At 35.6% G+C, this 19,238-nt stretch overlaps 1 protein-coding gene across 10 annotated transcripts in view; it reads right to left on the bottom strand.

Annotated features, from left to right (window-relative positions):
* LOC123529326 (membrane-associated guanylate kinase, WW and PDZ domain-containing protein 3-like) overlaps window positions 1–19,238 on the bottom strand; it is a 284,542-nt gene that overhangs the window by 18,963 nt on the left and 246,341 nt on the right. For 8 of the 10 annotated variants that reach the window (XM_053521338.1, XM_053521345.1, XM_053521339.1 and 5 more), the window contains 3 exons: window positions 13,168–13,242; window positions 7,661–7,828; window positions 2,870–2,898 (listed from right to left, as the gene is read on the bottom strand). In XM_053521338.1, the coding sequence (XP_053377313.1) occupies window positions 2,870–2,898; window positions 7,661–7,828; window positions 13,168–13,242 (272 nt within the window). The remainder of the gene's footprint in view (window positions 1–2,869; window positions 2,899–7,660; window positions 7,829–13,167; window positions 13,243–19,238) is intronic. The other 2 variants (XM_053521342.1, XM_053521343.1) reach the window with 1 other exon arrangement.

Genomic DNA, 19,238 nt, shown 5'->3' with positions numbered 1-19,238 from the left:
CACAGGTAATTATCCTAAGAAGTATGATCAATGTGTAACCAATCATTCATTAGTAACTGGAAACCAAATGGTCTACCAATAGATGGACTGGCAGACCAACTACAAGCAAAACAATATACCCGCTGTTCTTTGAAGGAGTGCAAAGAAGTATGTTAACAGAGCAGTCTTAACATATGCTGAGGGGAGTGGTAGCCTAGTGGTTAAGCTGTCTACCGCTCTACCCCACAGGGGTCATAGCCATGTCTTTTCATGTAACACAAGAACTGTTGTTTCTTTTTTCAAGGAAACTGACTTGATAGTGGCTACAATAAGCTTGAAGCTTTCATCACAATAAAATGCTAAAGATAATTTTTCCCCCAATGAAAATGATATTTGACAGAAATGAAAACAAGAGACTGGAAATTCCCCGAAAACCAGGTTTTTCAAACTATTTTTAGTAGCATTGAATTTGACTTAACAAAACAGTTTCCACCCTAGTGGCAAAAACAACAACAAAACAACACAACAATCCACTGTTGAGCTACCTACATAAAAAATTTAATTGCAATATCTTATTGCTAACTAGAGCTACTGAGTGGAAACACATTAATCAAAACAGTAGTTCATGAGTGGAAACTTTTTTCAATTTTTTTTTTTAACAGTGACCTTGACTCCAATTACACCAAATACAAGCCAAACCTTGGTCTTACTGTAAGCTTACTGTAAGCTACCAAGTTTCATTTCAACTGAAGTTATTGAATGGAAACCAAATCTTGACGCCACCCATCCATCCGCCGAACAACATCACCTACCTAATAACCAGGTTTTCAACCTGTTCAGTGTATCAAGAAAAACTAGAGATGTTTTTGAGAAAAGCGCATGTCTCCCACAACTGCCTAATCATCTTGCGCATGCGCTTTCGTGCACCCAAAACGTACCCTATACTACTAATTTCGCATGTGCTTTCGTGAAGGCAAAACACACCCTATACTACTAATACGTTTTGTCTGTATGAAAGCGGATGCGAAATGAGGATTTTTCGGTCATTCAAGGGTCATAATTCAAATGAGCCTGAGCCGATTTGGCTAGTTATCGAACTTGGATGAGGTCTTATGGTCAGACACATTTTGTTGAAGTTTGGTGAAGATCGGATGAGAAATGTTCGACTTAGACTGCAGACAAGCTTTGTGACAGACAGACAGACAGACATGAGTAAATCAATATGTCTCCCACACCACTGTGTGGTGGGAGACATAACAAGAGGGCCATGATGGCCCTATGTCGCTCACCTGTTATCATTGCACTTGAGGACAAGAAGGTCCTCAGTAAAATATCAAAGTCCAAAGGACAGGAACAACAAAGGGAAGAAATTTAACCAAAAAGAAAAAAAAATTCTTACAAGGTATAGATATGTCAAAATACAGCTAAAAATTGGAGGTACCATCCATGTTGTACCACAGAAAAGTGGTCTCGGTTTTTCCCTACAGCCAATAATAAAAAAGTTACTAAAAATAAGCTATTTATAGTAACGTAAAAGGGAAGTAATTAAAAAAATAAGTATTGTAAGTGAACAAAAAGAAGGATCTGCCAAATAAATCTGTTGACATAAATGAAATTTCAGATCAGTATCTTCATTAGTTATGGAGATATACCCATTTTAATTTGAAATAAAGGGAGGTAATTTGACATAAAACCAGTCCATAGTTATCTACCCTGATTGTCTCTGTCCAACTAATAACAATAATGAAATTTCAAATAAGTCCTATAAGTACTTACTGATATAAATCCATTTTGATTACAATCAGGGGAGGTAATCAGATAAAAAATAACTCTGGAACCTACGATTGGATCTGATTTGTCATGGAATCCAAGATTTATTGTTGTTGAAGATATTTTGGAAGTTTTTATCAAATAAAACCATAAAAGAAGTCTCTATATGGCTGCAAAAGCCAAAATAGCCAATTTTGGACCTTTAAGGGGCCATAACTCTGGAACCCATGATGAAATCTGGCCAGTTGAAGAAAGGAAGCAAGATCTCGTGGTGATACAAGTTGTGTGCAACTTTGGTTAAAATCAAATCATAAATGAAGCTGCTATTGTGCAGACAAGGTCAAAATAGCTAATTTTGGCCCTTTCTGGGGCCATAACTCTGGAACCCATTGTGGGATCTGGCCGGATCAAGAAAGGAACCGAGATCTTATGGTGACACAAGTTTTGTGCAAGTTTGATTAAATTCAAATCATAAATGAAGCTGTTATTGTGCAGACAAGGTCAAAATAGCTAATTTTGGCCCTTTCAGGGGCCATCACTCTGGAACCCATTAAGGAATCTCGCCAGTTCAAGATATGAACCAAGATTTTATGGTGATACAAGTTGTGTGCAAGTTTAGTTGAATTCAAATCATAAATGAAGCTGCTATTGTGCAGACAAGGTCAAAATAGCTAATTCTGGCCCTTTAAGGGGCCATCACTCTGGAACCCATAATGGAATCTGGCCAATTCAAGAAAGGAACCAAGATCTTGTGGTGATACAAGTTGTGTGCCAGTTTGGTAAAAATCAAATCATAAATAAAGCTGCTATTGTGCGGACAAGGTCATAATAGCTAATTTTGGCCCTTTCAGGGGCCATAACTCTGGAACCCATAATGGGATCTGGCCAGTTCAAGAAAGGAACCGTGACCTTATGGTGATACAAGTTGTGTGCAAGTTTGGTTGAAATAAAATCATAAATGAAACCACTATCGTGCAGACAAGGAAATGTTGACGCACGCACGAACTGACGACGGACGAAGGGTGATCACAAAAGCTCAACTTGTCACTATGTGACAGGTGAGCTAATAAAGCAATATAGAGTATTAATTTGTGTATCAAATATAAGAACGTCTGCTTACCCTTTGTGAGGTGTTGCTTGCAGAATCATCTGAAAGGAGAGAAATTATTAGTTCAATCAAACTTGTGCTTACCACAGGTAACACCACCCTACAAGCAATGCAGCACCAGAACAAATGTTAACACCATTCTGTCAGTGTTAAATAAGTCAGGAAACTACACAGAAACATTTATATGTCTGTTTTATGTGCTTTATAAAAAGTTCATGCATAATGCAGTACTTAAAACTTTACAAAAATACCAACTTTAACTCATTTTCTAAAGTAATCATCTACTGACAATCTGGAGATAAGTACTAATAAACTTTGATAATGTGGCAGTTGACCTCAATACAGTCGACACTGTTTATTTTCCAATACAGGTAAATCCAATATTTGCTGCACAATATATCTATGAAGGATTATCTTTGAACACTCGAGTCAGTGTACCTGGTTTCGCACACATTTCCTAAGAATACTTTCCTATTTAGCCAAAAATGATTAAATTTGAATTTACCTCTACATGTTTTAATAAATACACTAATTTTGGTTTAAAACACGCTACTTTCACTTCCCACTTCAATGACGTCATACCTCTTGGTGAACTTGATTCGGATAACATATTTTGACCAGTTTTTGCATTTAAGTGTACCCGGTTTCGCACACCATGCTATTTATAGAATTCAGTGATAGTAATGCATTTACCCAGCAGAAAAATATCAATTAACTTTTAAAGTATTTATTCTATTCAATTTAAACCTGTATTTTCCAATAAAACATCTGAAAGTAAAATTAAAAAGCAGTTATGAAAGTGAAATATAGGGACCAAACCCTGTTTTTACTGCTTAAAGCAGAAAAGGCTAAAACAGCTGAATACATGAAACAAAAATAAACAATAGAAGCTGCTGAATCACAAAAGACCCCAACAAGTCTTATCATTCGATTAAGTTCTCTGTTTTAATAAAAACGTAAAGCAAAGAAACAAGTTGAAGTCATTTTGCAGGTTGGGAGAACTTCAATATCTGTTGAAATATTTTTCATTTCGGTGAAGTAATAGGTAAATACCTACATGTATGAAGGAAAAGTGATTTTTCAATTTATTTTACACCTTGTTGTTGTTTGCTTAGTCATTATTTTCATAAAATTTAATATTTTTCAGCTGACCTACTGGCCTCCATTAGTATTGTTATTGTTTTCGTCTGCACTTACCAGAACAAGGCTCAAGCGGGGATGGACCCCTTGTGTCAATTTATGTAGGGAATAACTCAATTTTGTGAAATAATAACAAAGAATTGTTGAATTTTCTGCTTTATTCTCACAAAGCACATGAATTTGCTGGGTGTGCGAAACCGCGTACAGTGCGAAACCGGGTACACTGACTCTCCTGGACTTATTGGACTCACCTGCCACATTATCAAAGTTTATTAGTAGTTTCAACTAAATACATGTTTCCACAGTAATAATACACACTACACTAGTTATGAAATCTAAATATTTTTTCTTTATGATGTAGTAAACTATTAAGTAACTTTTAATGGAAAGCCTATACCAGTTGAGTTTACAAATATCCATGTTTAAAATAAATCTATGCCAACCTCATTAAAATGTTCACTGCCTTACCTGTTTTGTTTCATCATCAAGATCTTGAGGTAGGTTACCTTGTGACCAGGGTAAATTCAAATTAGTTGAACCCCAGCAATTTTTTGTATTTCATGTTATTTAATGTTTTTGACTACTACAATCTCAATTTCGTTTATCTCTGACCCTTCAAGTACAATTTTTTTTTTCCAGGTCTGAAGAACATGACCCTCCAAATGTATTTTATATAGAAAGAAGGAAAATACATATATTTATCAGTTTTCAGTGCATTTTGGTTTCATTGTTATCCGTAGAAGTCTGCATAATCAATAATCTTACTAGTATGCGTGTTAGCTTTCTAATATAAGCTTAAAATGTATATGTTGCGGGGCTCGTGTTTCCATGGTAATTTATTTTCTCTCATATTTTAAACAACTATGTATGAAAACGGGTTTTTCCGCTCGGCTTCAGTGATTTGTTAATACAACAACATCTGGACTATTTTTTGAAGATAAATTTTAAAATACTATACTTGCTGGTACGTATTTCTTATAAAAATATAAAAGTAAATGCACGAGTACCATTATAATGCCAGTGTATAATGCGCACGATCTTAGTCAAAATTCCTTGGAAAAAAAAAAAAAAAAAAAAATAAAAAAAAAAAAAAAATTTTTTGTCAATTTGAGTGTAATAAATAGTTTAATCGCACGTATAATTATCTCCCGGGAGACACACGTACGTACATCGTTTGTTTCCGAAATAACAGTAATTATTGTATATTTGTTACCTTTTATTCATATTTGAATAAATAATAGCATGATTAATATCGATGTACTTTCAAAATAATGACTTTCAATAAACGAAACAAGTTATAGTCTTTGTCACGCAAAGCGTAATACGGCAATTAACTGTCACTCGGTCAATTATTTCACATTGATCTCGTAAATAATTCCGACTTAATAAACATATTTTTTGATATACTTCTTCGCAAAATACTTAATTATGAAATAATTTTTGAAAAAAAATAAATCGATCTTACGGATAACGCAATCTTAGATTACGAGACAGTAGCGGAGTGTTCCTTACAAATGCGACTCGTAACAAACTTTTGATGAAATTATACTTGTATTTGCCCCACATCGGGTGTCCGGAGCAAAACGCATACATGGTACTACGTAGCTTTAACATTATTTCTAGTAAGATTTTTTGTGTTATTTGCATTTATTTAAAACAAATTTCACAGCTTAAAATACTTACAGCAGTACCCCTCATCTGACATTTTTTATGGAAAAATCGTTCTGCATGCTGCTATTATAATTATGGATATTGTTGAAATGCAAATAAAATGCTGAAGCTGTGTTCCTTAAATAGACCAGTGTCAATGCTTTTGAATTTTACATTTAGATATATAGGTCACGGGCTTCGTTTCCATGGTAACATCAATTTAATTCAAGAAACCACAATTTTCTACTGAAATTTGAACAATTTTAGAGCTTAGTTTTAATACATAAGTAACAAATTATCAACGGAAACTGAAAAATATGTATAACAAATCAAACTGCCTAATTCTTATTTGAAAATGGCCGTATTAAGTAACCTTTCACCCAGCTATATTCCCAATAACATTGGTTACCATCATCCATTTTCTTACATTCCGCATAACATTTCAATATAACTACATAAAAGAAGCAAAATATTGATTATTATTCAGAGCGAAAGACACATAAAAAATATTTCAGCAAATAATGGGTGTTTAAAAATAGTTCAAATAAAGAAAATGCACAGAATTACGTACTTTCAAAATAAAAACTATTAATTTTGCGCGGTAACTGACACGTAACGTCATGACGTCATTTTAAAGCAACAATGTTTTGAAGCGTTTCTGCAGCAATTTATTCATTATTTCTGCATTATTAAACCATTAAGCATCAGATCGAAGACAGATTCATGATTTTTTTTTCTGAAGAATGGATATACAAACACATTTAGTATGTTGTAAACGTTGTCGTAAATCGTCACGTTAGCTTCCGGTTGAACATGCGCACATACAAATATTAAGGTAACCTACCTCCTTAAATGTGAACAAGAGGGCTATAAATTGCTCACCTGAAACTTTACTATTTGACCTTGAATATATGTATGATATATCGTAAATGGTAACAACTATGTTTAGTATAAAAGGTTTTTCTATCTTTAGCTCTGGCAGTCCCTAAAATCATTCAATTTGACAGTTTGAATAAATTGGGAGTGCAGATTATACAAAGATGCTACAGACCAAGTTTGGTGATGATCAATCAGGCAGTTCAAGAGGTGTCATTTAAAGCGTTATCTATTTTTTACTTCTAGTGGCCCCTAAAATCATCCAGCAGAATCACTTGAACCAAACTAAGGAAGGACCTAACAAGCACCAAAGTTCGGTAAAAATCCATAAGGCAGTTCATGCAAAAATAAGTTAAGTGAAATATTTTGAAAAATATAGGAAAGGATGCTACAGATCAAGTTTGGTGGTGATCTATCAAGAGGTTCATGATAAGAAATCATTTAAAGGTTTTCCATTTTCAGCTCTGGCGGCCCCAAAAATTAGTTAAGCAGAACCATTTGAAGAAATTTAAGAGAGGCCCATACAAGGATGCTACAGACCATGTTTGGTAATGATCCATCAAGTGGTTCATGAGATGAAAGCCTTTAGAGGAGAAAAGCTAAAGTCAGACAATGGACACAGCCCCATAACAATAGCTCATGCTGAACTTTTAGTTGAGGTGAGCTAAAAATGACCACAAGCATTACTTTCATTCCATAATTTCCAGACGATGACACTCACCTTAAGATTGCAGAACCAGTCAAACTTTCAGAAAAGAATTACCTAAATGTTTCTAGGGTTGTATCTGGAGTCTTACCATTTTTTTAAATGCACGGACTTAAACCAACCTTCCACAGTACAATTTTATAAAGGAAAAACTTTTTTTATTCAACCAATCAAATTTCAACATGATTAACTATTACACAAGTTCCTTACACAAAACTGACTGGTTCATGAATTAAATGAAATGGTGCAGCACATCCTAGATGGCTAGGCACAATATCAAGTGAAAATATTGTATGAGGTTTTTATACTTGTTTATACACATGGTGATCCTATTTGACTTTGTGTAAACTTTGCTCAGACATACTGCAATGGTAAGTGCCCTATCAGAGTGGAGTATGTCAGTTTTTTAGTTGCCACAGAAACAAACTCACCTAGTGGAGGTCCAACAGTGAGAGTTACAGAGTAGCCAGACTCCTTGATGATGTTCACAATATCCTCGTGATGTAGATGTGAGATGTCCACACCATTTACTGCCAAGATACGATCACCAACACGTAACTGACCACATCTCTCTGCCGGACTGTTATCTAAGATGCGACCTGCAACACAATTTTTCATGTTTTAATTAACAACCACTTATTAGACTGTCTCCTCCAATGGAAGCATTTATATTTCAAGAATATCTACAAAACAATACATTTTTATTTGTAAACAAGAGTTGTCCATAAGACAGCATGCTCGACTTTTCTCAATGCTTGACTCTGAATTAGAACTTCGCCGGTAAAAAATTTATAAAACTTAAACAAAACAATTCTAAGTTAAAAAGGGGCATAACTCTGTCAAAATTCAAGTCAAAGTTATGGGGATTGTTTCTCCTGGTGTAGACTTTGATAGTAAGTAACTATATTAAGTTTCAAGTCAAAAGCTTTGTTAGTAACAGAAATATTTGACTTTATCAAAGACTTTAACCAAAAAACCAAAAATTTTAAGTTAAAAAGGGGCATAACTCTTTAACCAACAGCGACAGCGATGCCTGGGCAAGTGCAATAGCTCTACTTCTTCTTTGAAAAGTCAAGCTAAAAAGTAATTCTGTATTTTGTTTTCTGTTACTGGATACTTCAGTAATCAATTGCACCCATTTAAAACAAGTAAAATTTTATAATTTGAAAAGATATAAATTTATTGCTAATATAATCCTTAAGTATCATAGAGAGGGAGACAGAGCACAAAATAAGCCATGCAATGTGACAACTAATGATGAAACTGTAGAGACATGAACAGTAGCAAATCTCACTTTGTGTATCTATAACAACTACTATGCTCTGGAGTGGCATAACTCAACCATCAAAAACTTTAACCAACGGCTACTGCGAAAAGTCAAAAAGTCAAGTTAACAAGAGGGCCATGAAGGCCCTGTATCACTCACCTGACCTATTGACCTAAAGATCATCAAGATTAACATTCTGACCAAGTTTCATTAAGGTATGGTCATAAATGTGGCCTCTAAAGTGTTAACTAGCTATTCCTTTGATTTGACCCCATGACCTAGTTTTTGATCCGACATGACCCAGATTTGAATTTGACCTAAAGATCATCAAGTTTAACATTCTGACTTAGTTTTATGAAGATACAGTCATAAATGTGGCCTCTAGTGTGTTAACAAGTTTTTCCTTTGATCTGACCTAGTGACCTAGTTTTTGACCCCACCTGACCAAGAGTAACATTCTGACCAAGTTTCATTAAAATATGGTCATAAATGTGGCCTCTAACGTGTTAACTACTTTTTCCTTTGATTTGACCCGGTGACCTAGTTTTTGACCCGACATGACTAAGATTCAAACTTGCCCTAAAGATCATCAAGTTTAACATTCTGACTAAGTTTCATGAAGATAAAGTCTTAAATGTGGCCTCTACAGTGTTAACAGGCTTTTCCTTTGATTTGATCTAGTGACCTAGTTTTTGACCCCACCTGACCCAGATTTGAACTTGACCTATAGATCATCAAGATTAACATTTTGACCAAGTTTCATTAAGATATGATCATAAATGTGGCCTCTACAGTGTAAACTAGCTTTTCCTTTGATTTGACCGGGTGACCTAGTTTTTGAGCCTACATGACCCAGATTCAAACTGGACCTTAAGATCATCAATATTAACATTCTGACCAAGTTTCATGAAGATACTGTCATAAATGTGGCCTCTACTGTGTTAACAAGCTATTCCTTTGATTTGACCTGGTGACCTAGTTTTTGATCCCAGATGACCCAATATCAAATTCGTCCAAGACTTTATTGAGGATAACACTCTGACCAAGTTTCATTAAGATTGGGCCAAAATTGTGACGTCTAGAGTGTTAACAAGCTTTTCCTATGATTTGACCTAGTGACCTAGTTTTTGACCCAGATGACCCAATATCGAACTGTCCAAGATTTATTAAGGGTACATTTCTGACCAAGTTTCATTAAGATTGGGCCAGAGCAACTGAGTACTTAGCAGCTGTAACAATTCCTTTGATTTGACTGTGACCTAGTTTTTCGACCCAGTTGACCACAATATCAACTCGTCCAAGATTTTGATGGTAAATCTAGCTGCACGTTTCATTAAATTGGGCCAAATTGTGACCATTAGAGTGTTAAAGCTTTTCCTTAGTTATACTGGTGACCTAGTTTTTGACCCAAGTTGTACACAATATCAAACTGTCCAGATTTTATGAGGGTGCTACTTTTGACCAAGTTTCATTAAAGATTGGCCAAAATTTGTGACCTCTAAGTGTTAAACAAGTCTTTTTTGATTTGGAACTCTGCAAAATTTTTGACCCAGTATGACCAATATTCGAATCTCCAAGATTTATTGAGGTAAATTATGACACAAAGTTTTTAAGTAGGCCAAAAATGTTTACAACTTTAACAAAAACAAAATTGTTAACGCGGACGGCCTACGGACACAGGGGATGCACCAAAGTAGCTATGCTCGAAGTGCTCAGGTAAGCTAAAAATACGAAAATAAAAAGTAGATACAGATCTTGCAGCCCAACAATGTGCCATTTTATTTGATGTTAAATTTCAAGACTTACTGACTAGCTCAAGGTCAAATTTCATTCCATACACAACACAATCATGCAAGTATGGTCAAATTTGAAGAGCTGACAGTAGCAATCATTGGTATAAGTAAGATCACTAGTCTCGAGTCAAATTTTACGGAATACAAAACTTAAATGCTGTGGTCCAAATTTAAACTGTATTCAAAAAGTGAAAGTAGGTCACTAGGTCAATGTAAAGGTACAAGTTTGTTTCGGTACACAAACATCAATATGGTCCAAATCTGAAGGCTTAAGCTTAAATGTAAAAGTAGGTTCACTAGGTCAAAACAAGTCAATTTTATTCGGAATACCAAATTGCATGTGGTCCAATTTAAGCTGTATCTTAAAAATGTAATAGAGTACACTATCGGGGTTCAATTTTAAAGTCCAAAGCATTCAGTACACCAAATATGCAAGTGGTCAAATTTAAAGCTGTACTTGGTTAATGTAATTCGTATTGTCAAATACAATGTCAACTTCATTTTGAAAACAGGAAACTATGCCTATGGTCCAAATTTGATGCCTGTACCTTCAAAAATGTGAAAGTAGTCACTAGGTCAAAATAAAGGTCAAAGTTGTTTTCCAGTGCACAAAATTATGCATGTTCCAATTTGAAGGCTTAGCTACAGAAATTTGAAAGTAGGTCACTAGTAAAATCAAGGTAACTCATGTCAAGTTTCATTTGCCACTCAAAATATACATGTGGTCCAAGTTTGAATGTTGAGTTCATAAGAAATTTTAAAAGCTCTATTAATAAGTCTATTGAACATGTGACCCTGGGCGGGGCCATATTTAACCTAGGAGATAATTGAACAAACTTGGAAAGAACCATAAATTGCTACTTACAATGTCCAAAGCCCTAGGCTTTGTGGTTTGGACAGAGATTTCAAGTTTGTTCACCTGTATAGTCTTAGTAAACCATATGACCCCCAGGGACGGCTATTTGACCCTAGGGATAAATTTGAACCAATCATTGGTCCAAACACTAGATGATGTCACTAACAAAATTCAAAGCCCTAGGCCTTGTGTTTTGACAGAGTATTAAAGTTTTTCCTATCAAGATCTATATAAACCATTGACCACTCAGGAGTGGGCCAATTTGACCCGAGAAATAATTTGAATCTTTGGTTGAGCCACTAGTGTGCTTCATACCATATTATCAAGCCCTAGCTCTGGTTTTGGACAAAGGTTTCAAGTTTTTCCCTATATAAATCTATATAAATTTAGAATTAAACAAAGGGCCAAACTCACTCATAATTGTTGAACCAGCTTTTTTCAGGGGGACCATTACCTAGGTTACCAATCCAGCATCTGACAAAGTTGGTCAAATCCCAGTAGTTTCTGAGGAGATGCGATAAGTATTAAGATTGGCAAAGTGACTCGACGGTACGCATGTTGACGACGGACGACCACGGACCAGAGTGATTTCAATAGCCCACCTTCATCATGATGGTGGGTAACAAGAAAAAAAAAAATGGCACAATTTACATTTTTCTTATATTCAAATAATCTTGTAATAATTAGTCAATGATTTTAATTTATTTTAATGTATTTACCTCAGGCAAAGTCAGAAATGAGATCTAATCACAAACAGTCGAGAGCAAACCTAAGTTCAAGGGTCAAATGCCAAAGGTATTAAAAAATCACTAAAAAAGCATATTTTGGTAATAAAATTTTGTCATTATAAGTGACTGATACTTATATTCATTTAAGGAAATACATGTCAGGCAATGTCCGTTATAAAGAGATCATGAAAAATGAGTGAGTATCTCCTTGACATGAACTTTATGTTATACATTTGTATTACTGCAGTACATAAACTCTCGATGCTGTGGAAACATTTACATGGTACTTTTATACACTCAAACAAATGAAGCTTCCATCTCCCAGTAATTCCATAGCATGTGCAATATAAGAACTTATGTAGGATACACCAGTCAGTGTAAAAAGTTCTATATTTTAACTCCAATATATCTTTGAACCATCTTGGAGTAATATATTCCTCAAACCAACCATGCAAACAAAAACTGTATGTGACTGCCTGAAATGACCACTAGAATGTCATTTCAAAACAGAATACTTTATTATCTCTTCCGTATTTTTAAGACATGTTATAATGCCACTTCCAGCACTGAAGCCTAGATCGGGCAAAGATTCAGGATGTAACTATTACAATTCTAGTGAGGAATGATGACGATGATGCTGATGATGAATGATGCTGACCAATCATTTCAACCATGCAGGTAGTCACAAATACTCTATAAACAACCTTTTATTAAACTGAAACTTGGTTTAAAGAAACATCTTGCACATGCTGATACTATCAAAAACCATGCATTGTCTTTTGGCATAAGGCACACTGGAAACTCAACTCATTATAGGGGGTAAAACTGCAGTTCAATAATAAATTGCATGGAACAAATACTTCTTGTGTTCTGAAAATTAGAAATGCACAAACTGTTGGGAAATAAGCAATACACACTAAAAATACTTCAATAAAACACTGTCTCTAACACAGAAATATATGGGGTGGAGACGACTGTGATAACTTATAAAGCAAACATCATCATATAGCAATCAAAGAGAAATTGATCAATGTTCAGTATCAACTCTACAAACACGTGTTTCAACAATCAGGCTCCAAGTGCACGCTTGCAATATGTCTGACATATATTAACTTCACTCACAATATGGGAAAAACCCTTCTTAAATAATACATTGTTAAAATGTCCTACAAGAGGTTTTTTTCTCAATTTGTAGCTAACTCAGAAACCAGGCAGCAATTTAGAGTTGATACTTGAAGGAAATAAATGTCAGTTACAATGTTGCTGAGTGTGTCAACATGCACTATGTTCTCACCAATCCAAGGATACACATTTTTCTTATTGAAGAGATCATCTACACTAAATCTACCATGATACAGTGACTGGCTCTCTGAAATTTTCATTCATGTATTATGTACAAAAATATATTCTTGGAAAAATCTAGGTCAGTAAGGATTTTGCTGTCAATCAGACATGGAAAATATTAGCATCTACAAGAAGTATAAACACAGTATCATAAAATAAACCAATTTATCAGCAGGACAATACCTAATGAAAGAGGGCAAAAAGTTGCTCATCTAAGGACCCTAAGGCCTTGTCAATAGAAAATTTAAATGAATACCAAGTCAAAACAAGAGGGCAATGATGGCCCCAGTGGTGGCCATGCTTTTTTACAAATTTTAATATTTTAAACAATCTTGATAGATGGTCACACAAGGATCATTTGTGTGAAACTATTTAAAAATCGGGCAAGCAGTTTCATTCAAGAAGAATTTTAAAGTTTCCACTATACTGATATATATATGGAAAATAGACCACTCCCTCTGGCGGCCATGTTTTGTGAGGAATCGGAAATTTGAACAATCTTGGTGATAGATGATCACACAACGACCATTTGTGTAAATTTAGTTCAAAATCTGGCCAGATTTTTATAAAGTTTGCATTATATACATATAGGGAAAAGAGACCACACCCCCTGGCGGCCATGTTTTTTGAGGAATCTGAATAATCTTGGTAGATGATCACACAAGGACCATTTGTGTGAATTTATTTCAAAGTCGGACCACAAGTTTCATACAAGAACATTTTTAAAGTTTCCACTACATACATATAGAGAAAAAGTGACCACCCAACCTGGCTGCCATGCTTTTTGACGAATCGTAATAATTTGAACAATCTTGACAGCGGGTTACCTAAGGACCATTTGCGTGAAATTATTTTGAAATCAGACCAGTGGTTTAATAGGAGATGTTGTTAGAAGATTTTTCTATTTTTAGCTCTAACGTATGTGCATCCAAGAAGATCTGTTTGAACAACTTTGAAAGAGGACCACCTAAGGAACATCAAGGCCAAGTTTCATCAACTTCCACCCAATGGTTTCAGAGATGTTGTTTGAAGACAAGTCTATTTAATTCATGTACCCCCAGGGTAGGGCCATTTTTAACCCCAGGGTGATAATCTGAACAATCCTGGTAAAGTATTAATATACGATGCTGCATACCAAATATCACAGCCCTATGCTATGTGGTTTTGGACAAGAAGATTTTCAAAATATACGTCTATATAAACCATGTGACTCCCAGGGTGGGGCCATATTTGACCCTAGGGAGATAATTTGAATAAAATTGGTAGAGGACCACTAGATGATGCTACATACCAAATATCAAAGCCCTAGGACCTGTGGTTTTGGATAAAAAGATTTTTAAAGTTTTTCCTTTCGGTTGCCATGGCAACCAGAGTTCTGTACAGAATTCAATTCTTTGAATAACTTTTAAAGAAGACCACCCAAGGAACATCCCTATGAAGTTTCATCAATATTAGCTAGGTGGTTTAGGACGAGATGTTGTTTAAAGGAAAATGTTAACGGATGCTAGACAATCACTGCGAAAAATAGCTCATCCACAGCAGCCTGAAGTTGCTCACCTTTCCTTGATTAATTGATCTTGAATATATGTATAAAACACTGAATTGCTCTGTGTCTGTAACTAGTAGAGGATGAATTTGGCACCCTGAGTGGCTGCCTTTGTGCTATGTAAAGCGCCTTTGACCGTGTTGATCATGAAAAGGGCACTATATAAATCTGGTATAATAGAGATAATAGTAAAATTCATGTGCTATGCACATCGTCTCATCACCATGTACCTACATCCCAAATTTGAAGTCAATACCTTTACTGGTTATCAAGTTTTGCTCTGGACACAAAATTTGACAGACAGATTTGACCTTGCTGTAACCATGACCTTTGACCTACAGGCCTGGTTCATGTTCTCTTTCCTATCTTCTCATTGCCACCTTCTTATTTGCAAAGATTGAAGTAAATATCTTGAATGGCTATTAAATTATGCTCCGAACAGGAAATGTGAAGGACAAATTTGACCTTTGAGCTCCATTTGAACTATGACTTTTGATCTACCAACCTGGTTCTTGTGCTCTGTACTTCGTCTCACCTTCTTATTTGAAAGGATTGATAGTTAAAGTATCTTGAAAATGGTCTATTACAATTTATGCTCTGCACATGCTACACAGGAAATGGTGAATGGACAAATTTGGATTTGAAGAGCTCCATTTATAAACTAGACTTATTGATCAGCTTTACCAACAGTTCTTCAAAATGGTTATTTCATTAGGCATGCCTAGGGAAACTTACGCTTTCTATCATTCCATGTGAAGTTGTTTAAAGGTTTTTTTTTTACATTTTTAGCTCTAGCAGCATCTACAAGGGGTCAAGGCCACATTTGAGAAGACCTTATAACTATGCTATGCGTCAGCAATTTCAAAGCAGATTTTCAAAATTTTCCATAATAGGCATACAGGAAAACTAGCCCTACCCCTTGGTGGCTAAATTTCTTTTGGCCTTGGTTGCTTATCTGCGAAGGTAAACACAAGGTCATGCCCAACTGGGCCTTGGATGCTAACCTTAGGAGGGAACCACAAGGCCATGCCCAAATGGGCTTTGGTTGCTCATCTGCGGGAATGAAAAGGCATGTCCAAATGGGCCTTGGTTGCTCATCTGAGGAGGGAACCAGCAGGCCATATTCAAATGGACCTTGGTTGCTCATCTGAGGAGGGAACCAGCAGCAGTCATATTCAAAGGGCCTCGGTTGCTCATCTGAGGAGGGAACAGCAGGCCATATTCAAATGGACCTTGGTGCCTTAGAGGCCAGTCTATCAGTTTCCTGAGGAGGGAACCACAGCATATTCAAAGGTCGTTTCACTGAGATCACTATTCAAATGGACCTTGTTGATTGCCAAAATCATTCAATGATTGTCTACTGAGGGAACCAAGTCAGCCTAATGATCTGTTTCAATTATAGGGCCATAACTTATCAAATGGGCTCTTGCTCATCTGAGGAGGAAACCAAAGGCCATGTAGGGTTTTGTTGCTCATCTGAGGAGGGTACCACAAGGTCAGGCCACATGAAATTTCTATGTTAAACATTTGAAATATTTTTACAGTTTTTCTTGTGTAACTGAGTGCCCCTAACTTCTCACATCTTGCTTGTTCAGAAATACTATAAAGATGTATACTAGCTGCCAAGTTTCTTTATTCCAGTTTCAGTCTAGGGTAGTGTAAATCTCTAGTTTTACTGAATGTATAATGCATAAGCACCCCTTACTCTAATAAACATGAGTCCAGTGTTCATACAGACTAACCAAACAAATTTTCCAGTGCAAATTTTTCTATGAATACTATTACGAGCTGTTTGTCACTTTCATGAAATATCATCTTTCAAAACATAGTTTTGGAGGTAAGAGTTGTATTGTCATAAGTAAGCCAAGAGTAGTGAAGTTTAACCTTTAGCCTGCTGGTGGCAAGTGATTTTGCCTGCATGTTCGTGAAGGCTGATCTTGGTCTGCACTGGTTGCTATTCAGACAGCAAATTTTCAGTGAACAGTAAGTGTTACTGCCCAAATTGGATGATGGACCAATCCATTTTAGTAATTTAGCTGCGTAAAGATTAATTATGTTTACTGTTTCATCTCCAACAGTAGCCTTGCTGACAATATCCATATTTTGTGAATAAAGCCAATCTTTCAAAATTTATTGTTGACATTGCCAAACCATGGGAACTTCACCAGTTACTTTTTATCAAAATAATTAGACGATTTGACAACCAACAAGAGCTCCGCCAAGCGGGGCAATATACGCCCGAAGGGTTACATCAGAGGATGGGAGCAAAATTTAAAGAACTAGACTGTTGAAGCCCAAAGGACAGGAACAACAAAGGGAAGAAATTTAAAAAAAAAACCCTAAGTCCACAAAAAAAATCCTTAACATGTACAGGTATGTCAAAATACACCTTAATATTGGAGGTACCATCCATGTTGTACCACAGAAAAGTGGTCTCGGTTTTTCCCTACGGCCAATAGTAAAAAAGATTCAAAATAAGCTATTTATAGTAACATAAAAGGGAAGTAATTCAAAAGAATTTAATTGTAAGTGAACAAAAAAGGGATCTGCCAAAAAAACAATGAGCACTGCAATGGAGAGCAATATACACAAAGCAAAGTCATATGTGACCTTTGACTACTAAGTGTGATCTTGACCTTGAAGCAAGTCATCCGAAACATGCGCTCTGCACATCGTCTAAGTCTGGTGAACATTTGTGCCAAGGTTCTTTGAAATCCTTCAAGCAGTTCAAGAGTTACAGAGCGGACACGAAACAAGCTGATATGACCTTTGACCCCTGTGACCTTGACCTTGAAGTGAGTCATCCGAAACATACGCTCTGCACGTCGCCTCAGTGAACATTTATGTCAAGTTTCTTTGAAATCCTTCAAGGGGTTCAAGAGTTAAAGAGCGGACACGAAATTGCTAACGGACAACACCGGGTGTATAACATAATACGTCCCTTTAGGCGTATAAAAATGGAAGACTGAAAGTTGCAGGATGCCAACTTCACATCCAGAAGAATGTGCAAGCTAGGAAACAGTGTTTTCATCCCACTGTTAATTCTACCCTGATACGAACAAAGTATTTCATCATTATATATCTGGTCACTAGACTTACCACGTTTTTTCATCGTTTCTTCATGCAGATAAAAAAAATACATTCACAATGTAAGATATTTTTAACCATATTTGAGCAATTTTTAAGCACATTCAAGTCATGAATAAATCTAAGTAATTTCTAGGACCTTTAGACATTTTTAAGAACTTTTACAGGAAGCACATCAAACTGAAGTACTTTTAAAGACTGTGTAAAAAACACATATGCCCACAGGATGGTCTGTCAGAAGTGATTTTTCCATCTCAAGTACATATTGAACTCTGACCTATTGACCCAAAGCACAGTAGGGGCCATCTACTGACCATAGGCAATAATGCTTATTACTAAGTTTGGTAGTCATATGTCAAAATTCTTTCAAGCTATATATCCTATATTAGTTAGTCTCAATGTCACCGTGACCAAAACGATAGAACTTATCTGCTGACCTTTGACAATTATGCTTTGATATTTGATGGCAAAAGCATTATCCAGTTTATGATTGGAAACAGAATTGTCCAACCAAAAGACAGATTGACATGAGTTAAGCATAACCACAAGCTCATTTCATGTTGCATTCAGTAGTTTAATAAAATACACATTTTAGAAAGACAAAGACCTTTATTTCTTCACCATTAAAAATAAGCACAAACAACATGATATTGACAACTACAACCAATTTATATTGCCTCTCTCTCAATTTCAAACCAAAAACAACCAAATATTTGGAGTTTGAATTAACAATAAAAGACAGAATATTGTGAACAGATAAACTGTGCAGCAAATTAACATGCAATATGTAGCAAGAGAGTAATATTCTATAAAGGTAAAGGGATTTTATATTAATGTGCAGAACTTAAACCTCATATAGTGTGATTGATTAAAGGTCCATATACCTTATATGAAGCAACTGTGTAATGCCTGTATCTTCACTATTCTTATAAACTTATTGAATGGCAATGTCAGGCCCAGAGTTGTTACTAGCATGACTAAATCTATATTTGTGGCCACAGCCTGAGTGCCAGTAGGTTTAGGAGCACTACTAATCACATAAGGAACATCATTGCTGTTTAATGAGTTGTTTATCTTAAGTTTAACACAATAACTACTTCTTGATAGTAATATATTATAACATTGACAAACAATATTTTTCACGACACAGGGTAAAATGACATCAAAACTGACGCCACTCATCCATGGCAGGCCAATAACAAGTTATTGTGTGAGTCGCCTTCCATTTATTTGGCTTGTGTTACAGGATTCTCTCCTGTTTGTTACTATTTATCAATGGTAAATAATGAGACAAAATTATAGACATTCTCCTTCACTGTGAAATCAACAACAAGGTTTCATTGATTAGATACACATTTGCTGTCTGGGTTTGAAAATGATTTCTTTTA

This window comes from Mercenaria mercenaria, chromosome 13, assembly GCF_021730395.1.
Source record: "Mercenaria mercenaria strain notata chromosome 13, MADL_Memer_1, whole genome shotgun sequence".
Lineage (NCBI taxonomy): Eukaryota > Metazoa > Mollusca > Bivalvia > Venerida > Veneridae > Mercenaria > Mercenaria mercenaria.
The sequence above is the reverse complement of the archived record's forward strand: the minus strand, read 5'-3'. Positions and strand labels throughout refer to the sequence as shown.